At 36.2% G+C, this 8,766-nt stretch overlaps 1 protein-coding gene and 1 pseudogene across 2 annotated transcripts; one reads left to right on the top strand and one right to left on the bottom strand.

Moving 5' to 3' along the window:
* Positions 1–426: 426 nt before the first annotated feature.
* On the top strand, positions 427–3,571 carry LOC106346531. 2 transcript variants are annotated; one of them, XM_013785894.3, is made up of 11 exons: positions 427–837; positions 927–1,235; positions 1,307–1,524; positions 1,595–1,676; positions 1,750–2,132; positions 2,217–2,379; positions 2,471–2,599; positions 2,690–2,884; positions 2,957–3,079; positions 3,160–3,298; positions 3,388–3,571. In XM_013785894.3, the coding sequence occupies exons 2-10, from the start codon at positions 963–965 to the stop codon at positions 3,259–3,261; spliced, it is 1,668 nt and encodes a 555-aa protein (XP_013641348.1). In that variant the 5' UTR covers positions 427–837; positions 927–962; the 3' UTR covers positions 3,262–3,298; positions 3,388–3,571. The 2 variants fall into 2 exon arrangements, with proteins under 2 accessions (XP_013641348.1, XP_013641347.1); XM_013785893.3 differs by having other exon boundaries at positions 430–860.
* Positions 3,572–4,002: 431 nt separating this feature from the next.
* On the bottom strand, positions 4,003–6,423 carry LOC106346532 (annotated as a pseudogene).
* Between the last annotated feature and the right edge of the window lie 2,343 nt (positions 6,424–8,766).

Below are 8,766 nucleotides of genomic sequence, written 5' to 3'. Positions count from 1 at the left end.
TGGATGATCAAGGGGGAGTGTTATAAGATAAACTTTGAAATGATCCTCCACCCCTTTACCAACTCAAGCACTATGATCATCTACTCATCAAGCACTATGATCATCTACTCATCAAGCACTATGATCACCCACTTATTTACCAAATCAAGCACCATCTTTGATATTTTATGCATTGTTGTTCACTATAAATACCATCACTCATCTCACTCTTTTGTACACTATAAACAAGAACAAGAGTTTATAAGAAAAGAACCATTACATCTTCTTCTACTTGCTTATAATAATCTTTCTCACTTATAGTAGTGTTATTTGCTTCATACGGGTATTAAATTCTACTTTTATTTAAATTTCTCGATACTATAAATTATAAGTTATTTCATAACAAGTAAAATAATATTACAATCCCTCCCTAGTACATATATTATTTTGTGACTAACACAAGATGTAATTCTCAAAAGAAAAGGCAAAACCATATTGTCTTATGGGCTTGATCATTTTAAAAGGCCCAATAGAAATTTAGCCCATAATATAAACAATACTCTTCCATCGCCGGAGAGAGATAGAATTAGGGTTTCGGTGATGCTGCGTTTACTCAGAACCTTCTCCTCCTGGAGGAGCATTTCCATGAACAATACTCTTCCAAATTCGAGTCTATCTCCTCCAGGACCATCTCCTCCGCTCCCACTCCCACTCCTCCTCAGAAACGAACCATTCTAGCCAATCTTAAGTCAACAACTGATTCATGTGATGATGTTCTGAGAAAGATAGAGAAGGAGGGAGGGTTTCAGATATCTAGACCTGATCTTAATCGCTGGATTGCTCTATTTGAAAAACGAGGTCAGATCCAGAAATCTATAGAGGTTTGTCTCTTGTCTTTCCTATTTTAAGTTTATATTTGAAATTATTTAATTTATTTTTCCTTGTAGATCGACTCCTTCAAGGAGTGGAAGTACATTGGTTTGATGAAAACCTACAAACCTTGCTTTGGAAGAACCAACGTTGGAGATCCTCTTCCAACTTCGAGTCTCGCCTCATCTAACTCCTCCACGAGCAGTTCCACCGATGCCAATCCTCCTCAGAAACGAACCATTCTAGCCAAACTTAAGCCATCAACCGACTTCGGAAGAGATACCCTGAGAAGAGCAGCGGCAATCATAGCTCCTACCGTGGTCCACATCCTCGCAAGTGTAGAACGTTTGGAATACGATAAAGCTTATTCCCAATCTGTACAAAAGGTAAATACACAACATCTTATCTTAATAATATTAGTTTTAACATGATTGTATTTAATATTCTGAATTGGCAGGTGAAGGTTTTTTTAAATGACGGCAAGAAATTCATAGGAGTAGTTTCGGAGTACAGGGTTTGGAAGGACGTGGCCTTGGTCAAAATCGATGTTCCCACCTCAGTTGCACTTGTTGCTGCGAAATGGGGTATTGACAAGGGAGTTTGTCTTGGTGATCTCGTTTTGGCTGTGGGTTCAACTAATGCTTGGCCTAACAGCTTCTCAAAGGGCATGATTAGGTATTTATTTATTCTTTTTTCTTGGTCCATTTTTAAATTTCTCATGTTGTGTTATTTTATTGTTTACAAGCTGTCTCAAACGCACTTCCAAGGAAGCGAATACTAGAGGCGGTAACAACCTATACATTCAGACGGATTGTGCAACTTGTGAGGTAAGACTCACCTACATTATTTATTTGCGTTTTTGTTAGTCAGTTTGACTCGGTTTCATTTTACTGATGATAGGGGAACTCTGGTGGGCCCCTTGTAAACCTCAATGGTGAGGTAATTGGCATGATTATCGGTGGAGAACAAGGGAAGGTTGAATTTGCCTTGAGCCTTGACTCAGTGTTCAAAGTCTTGAAGGCGATGCGTTATAAGTGTGCATCAAGCTCCTGTACTACAACCACTTCATCAACACGAGACTCTGACTCAAAGGAATCCATGTCGCCATTGAAATCAGGCGGTGACTTAAATGACACAAACGTCCCAGTTCTTTCTCGGCTGCAGTTGAAGAGACCAATTGCGGGTTCCCAGGTTCCTTTCTGTCCTGGTGACAAGAAAATGCTAGATTGTTGGACAACTATCGAGCCAAATAGCTTTCGGGTTCGTGGCAGAACTTATCTAAGGTGAACATACTACTGATTTCCCTTATGATTATACTTTAACTATCTTAAACAAGAGTCTGTACATCTGACTTTTTTTTTGTTCAGTGACAAGAAGAAAGAGTTTGCACCTAGGCATGCTGCGTATAATCCTTTTGGTGTGGATGTATTCTTATCGGAACGTAAAATAAACCATGTGGCACAATATGTCAAGCTTCCGGTTACTACCACATCCACCAAACTCCCATCTATCCTTGTTGTTAATGTTCAGGTACAATTTAGTTCTCGTGATTAGTCTGTTTTATTGGCCTGTTTGTGAAATTTCCCTTTGATTGTTTTCTGTTGGTCTACCGTTCCAACAGGTTCCCTTGTATACAACTACGATCTCTCAAGTTGACACTGACGGGGAAGGAATGAATATTGTTTTGTACTTCAAACTTTCGGATAACTATTCAAACGAGCTTCCTCTCCATTTCCAAGAAAACATCCAGGTAGACGTAACGCTTGAGACTTATAGTTTCGATCTTTATGGCTCATTGTAATGCTCTTTTGTACTGTATCCATGTGTTTTTTTTGCGCAGAGATTAATAGATGACGAGGTTGAGAAAGTTAAAAGATTCCATATGGATGTAACCGTGCCTTTTAGAGAACGGATTAAGATATTGGGACGTGTTGCCAACGTAGATACTCTGCACTTGAGTCGTCCAGAGAAAAAGCTGATGAAGGCTTACAACGAAAGGCCCCTTCTTTCGCGTCTGCAGCACGAGTTCTACTTGGTGAGACCAAACTTTTTTATCATTCTTGATAAGAAAGTAACTAATGACTTGAAATTTTCTAACTCTGTGTAGGGTGAAAATTACTTTGAGATTGATATTGATATGCGTAGATTCAGTGATGTATCCCGAAAAGGGTTTAAAGCATTCATAGACAGATTGAAGATCTGTGTTCTTGATGTTGGCCTCACAATTCAGGTAGTTTTTTGTTACAAAAAAGTAATTATGGATAGATAAAATTTGTATCGCTTATGGTGAGTATTTGTATGTATGAACAGGGTAAAAAAACAGAGGAGTTACCAGAGCAGATTCTGTGTTGTGTCAAGCTAAATGAGATTGATTATGTGAAGTATCATCAATTAGCTCAGGAACTCTTCTGACTTTACTGTGGCTTTACTGTGACTCGACTGTGGAGAGGTTTGAAACGTAACAATAGGATGATAGATAGTGTGTATGTTAGAAATATTTCTTGTCCATGACATGTATTTTTTCTGATTCTTTTTCAGGTATTTTGCGTAGTGATAGTATGGGGGCTCTAACGAATTGGCGTAAAGATTTTTTTGGCGATCTAATGAGATTAGTGTAATGAGATTTTACTACATTCTTGTTAAAAAATTTCAACTAGGTTTAGGTAAATGATTATCTAACCGGATTTACACACATGATTATTGAACCCGGTTTTCTTTTGAAGATGGGCAGCGCAAATCTACGATGATCGAATTCGGATTTTGTACTTAAAAAAAACAAAAACAAATTGAACCGGGTGAGATATATGATTATGGAACCGGGGGTTTTCTGTTATCTCCTCCAAATCACATAACTACGATGGATTTCTCTTCATGGTAAAGCTTTTACATTGGTTCAGCCTCGTTTCTCCGAGACAGGAATGGCATTCTTTCTCTTCTATTCCGTCTTCTCTGTTCTCGGTGATGGTAGAGAAGTGGGCTGGTCAATATCAAAAAAGGATGATGCTGTTGATCTCTTCCAATCCATGATCCCGTCCGTCCTATCTAGTGTGAAGTTGCCAGGACAAAACATCATCATCTCATGTTAGCTCTATCTGCAAACAAATGTGGATTGCACAGGACCTCTACACTCTGAATGGTGGAACATGATTGCCATTTATCAAAAAGCTTAGATTGGATGAAAAATGGTTTTTGGAATAACAAAAACCAAAAATTTTAGCTGCAAAACAGATGCGTGATAATATTATCTACAAGGAGACAAAAAAAAACAAGTCTTTACTGTCTCAGTAAAAGAATCTGTCACCGGGTTCACTTTAGTCTTTTTTCAGATTCTAATACTTGTAAGATGAACCAGCCTGTGGTGGTGCTGGTGGCAGCCGATTTGGGGTGGCACGCCTGTTACACCATGGCCTGATGATTCGGCTTCTCCATTCTGAGCATGATAGCTGTAGCGGCGGCTGTGAGCACCTGATCCGTACCTTGACAATGAATTTGGCGCTCCATTAGCAGCGCTGTTGAAGGCATTTCTCCAGTCATCCCCTGAAGAAGAACCTCCACTGGTTCTTGAATCAATGACTCAATCCTCTCATTGCCTATTGCACTAAAGATCAAATACAAGATAGCGCAGATAAACACAGCAGAACTGAAATAGGACAGGGGGTGGGAAGGGAGGAACGATACTGAACCTGATAGAACTGTATAGTTGATTCAGCATGTCTTCTTCTTTTGCTTTCTCCACTTGACACAGAACAACAGCCTATTGAATTCAAGTTGCTTAGTATCACGATTTCGATGACTATTTATTGGAAGCAAAAGAGATGGGCAAGGAAGTTTGGAGCTAACCTTTGGAACATTGGCTGCACGACTGTTAAGGACAGCTTCAACGTAACCCCGCACTTCTTGGGACATCCACCGGAGTTCCTCTTCTGGATCAACGGGTTTCCTTGCCAACATATATAGACAAGATAATATCATAAGTAACCACTAACAGGGAACCAAGCATAATGCTTGATATGCCACAAACGTAACTTCTATTCTCTCGAGTGTCTGACCCTTATATATAGCGAAAGGTTTCAACAATTAACAACTCAGACAACCATTTCCAAGTTCACTAAGATATTACTGATTTTTTTTTTCACTTCCAGAAGAACTTGTTTTAACTGTTCAAATTTCTAACGTTCTTCCATTCAGTTTTCTCAAGCCACATAGAAACCTTTGTAACATAGACTTGGAAGTTCGCCATAGTAATATCTGGTACTGGTAGTGCATAAGGCCAGTGAACTATATATCCAGCGTAGACTCGAAGGAAGGAAAATACGAAAGATAGGAGATTAAGCATAAAAAGTTGGCAAAGTGACTCACAGTGAACTTTCCGAAAAACTGTGTCTCATAGAACATTGCCCACTTGGCCTCCTCGAGCCTGAATGACCTTTTGCAACTTATTAATCCACTCGTTCTTATCGACTACACTCTCTGCCTTGAGCACACGGGCATTGTGAGCTGCAACGTAAGCGTTTTGAGCAAAAGAGCACATAGAGGATTACCACGTTTTGATCGTAACGTGTTGGCTCGTCGTACGAAAGAGTCGACAAAACTGTAAGCGGAGTTGAGTAGGTAAGTGTAGACGGTTATGAAGTTGTGGACAGGGACACAGCTTTCTGAGAGAAGAAAAAAACGCTCGTTTGAGAAGTCGAGTAACGCGTTGGCTAGAAGACGCTTCTCTGCATCGGTTTACTAGTGAAGATCCCCATGCAAATTTCTGAGAAAAAAATCAAAGTATAGAAGATACATCAGAACCAAACAGAATCTAACAGACCATCCATGATCCCTCAAAAGAAAAAGCCTTGTGCAGTTATTACCAGTATCATTGCAATATATAGAGACTACTAGAACAAAAAGAGTTTTAAAATATATATATATATATATATATATATAATGATTTTGTTTCCTGGTTCACAACTAAACAGTTCCAGCCTTTACCCCCCCTATGGATCATCAATCTTTTCCCATCAATATACTAAAACCAAATATGTTCCACATTGTTATACTCTAAAAGAATGTGTAACCACCGTAAGACATACATATAGCCAACACAAAAATAATGAGCAAGAGTGAGTAACCTATCTTCATGTAGCTAACAATGAAAGAAAAGTTGGAAACTTTTAAATCCAAAGGACCCATCAAATAGTCTAAGGTAACTTTAAACCCAAATGACTCACCTTATCCAATACTCTGTTCTTGTATTCTTAAGGTAAACCACTGGTGAAACTATGAGTTTGCTTTTGTTCTAATGACACAACACTGCATCAAACACGTACCTGGCTCGGGATCTGCCGGTCGTAAAACGGAGAATGACTCTGTAACAGTAAAGATAAACCCTTGTCTAAGAAAGGCAAATCAAGTGTTGTAGATGATTACAAATGAAGAAGAATCATCCTTAAGAACAAAGATTTGAAGATGGTTGATGATGATTGATAACGATGAATGATGATGATGATGATGATGATGATAGAGAAATAATTTAATGAAGAAGATAAAGTTTATTATTATGTTTTTGATTGATTACCTAAAATGGCTCTATGACCCAGTACATATAGTTTGATTGAACCAACAAACCGGTAAATGAAATAAACCATCATAACCAGAAGTAAATCATAAATAATTAAACCGGGTGGTATAGCTTTAAGCTGTCACACACTCGAGACATTCATGTCGTACCCCGGAGGAGGAGTATGAACATAAACCGACAAGACCTTGTCGTTGCCTTTGAAAAACTTCTCCCAGAGAGGAAGCATAGGCAAAGGACCTCTCGTCAGAAACAAGTTGGCCCATGTTTGATTGTGATGTGGTTTAGTTAGTGCTCTCGTCAGCTATTTGACTAAGCTCTTGTTATGAGAATCAGGTCATTGGGATTAATTAACAGAGCTCTTATTATGGAAAAAAAATCATCTTTTAAGTTTTCTTTTTCTTTGGTCAAATCATCTTAAGTTTTGATTTGGTAAATGCAACTTCAAAGCTCCTACTAACACACATATAAACTTGACATTCGATTTGCTGATTAAGCTCCTTTTTCTTCTTACAACAGTTAAGCTCTTATTATGACATAATCGTTCATATAAGATACGAGTAGACTAATGATATAAAGTCTTGTTGATTAGTTTACCTTCAAACTTAATTAATTAATTCATGATTCTCTTCTGACATCTTATACTATAATTTGAGTGGATCTAGCAAATAAGAAAGAAATAATTTGAGTTTGGGCAAATGTCCAAAATATCACCTTTCTGAGTTTATATCACAAAAGTAGCACTTACAAACTAAAATGACCAAAATAACACCTTTCTAAGTTTATATCTTATCCTAAAACCTCATTTCTCAACTCAAAACCCTAAACCCTAAACTCTAAACCCTAAACCCTAAACTCTAAACCCTAAACCTTAAACCCTAAACCCTAAACCCTAAACTTTAAACCCTAAACTCTAAACCCTAAACCCTAAATTCTAAACCCTAAACCCTAAACCCTAAATTATAAACCCTAAATCCTAAACTTTAAACCCTAAACCCTAAACTCTAAACCCTAAACCCTAAACTCTAAACCCTAAACCCTAAACCCTAAACCCTAAATCCCACCCTTTAACTCTAAACCCTAAGTTTGTGACTTTTGATAAAACATTAAGTGCTATTTTTGTGACTTTTGACTTTGAGTGCTAGTTTGGGAACCAAAACTTGATTTAGTGCTATTTTTGTCTTTTTCTCTATTTATTTTCAGAAAGATTGGTTAATATGTAAGCTGAACCTTTTTTTTTTACAAACTAGTCTGAATTTTTCTATAGGTTTATGATATTTTTTATTTTAAATAGAAAAAAAGAAGAATATTTCTATGAATTGATAAAAGTGCTTGTTTGTATGCCAAAAAGATAATACTTGGCACTTTTTAGAAAACATTTTAGAGAAAATTTTCTAAAAAGAAGAAGCACTTGAGTTGAGTCTAACTAATTTGAAATTTGAAACTTAGAGCAATCTCAATGGGGGATCTTGCTCTTAGGTTATTAAAACACATATATGTGTATGTATATATTATATATGCATATAATTATGGGATTCTAAGTTTTATGGAAAATCCAACCGAAATTTTCTTACTTAAAATGTTACACGAAAGTTGAGTGCCAAAGTATTTGATCAATGAGAATTTGGTGAAAAAAACGCTAGTTTTAGATAATATATCTACAAGATATAACATATTGATCAAAAATTCTAAAAGCATACCTATCTACCAAGAAAAACTCTTGTTATCTTAATTTCTAAAGCACTATCCCAAATCTACAATATTTATCAACATAATTATAACTTTCCAAAATAGCAGGTTTTGAAAATTTTATTTAAAAATTATAACCTATTGATCAAAAATTCTAAAAGCATATCCATCTATCAAGAAAAACTCTTGTTATCCTAATTTTTAAATCACTATCCAAAATCTACAATATTATTACTTTCCAAAAATAGCAAGTTTTAGAAATTTTTTTTAAAAATTATAATTTATTGATAAAAAAATTCCAAAAGCATACCCATCATCTATCAAGAAAAATTCTTGTTATCCTAATTTCCAAATCATTATCCCAAATCTACAATATTTATCAATAAAATGATAACTATATATGAGCTCCTCCTTCATCGCTGCATAGCTATGGCGGACATTGATTGATTGATTAATCATTCATAAAATAGTCATCTTTGTCGATTCGAATGAATTTGGGTTTTGATGTTGTTTAATTAAGTTATAGTTTCCAATTAGAAAAAAAAAGTGTTTTGATGATTTCCAAAAACAATAGGTTTTACAAAATTTATTTAAAAATTATAACCTATTGATCAAAAATTCCAAAAGCATACTCATCTATCAAAGAAAACACTTGTTATCCTAAT

The sequence above is a fragment of the Brassica napus genome, chromosome C8 (genome assembly GCF_020379485.1).
Source record: "Brassica napus cultivar Da-Ae chromosome C8, Da-Ae, whole genome shotgun sequence".
Classification (NCBI taxonomy): Eukaryota; Viridiplantae; Streptophyta; class Magnoliopsida; order Brassicales; family Brassicaceae; genus Brassica; species Brassica napus.
The sequence above is the reverse complement of the archived record's forward strand: the minus strand, read 5'-3'. Positions and strand labels throughout refer to the sequence as shown.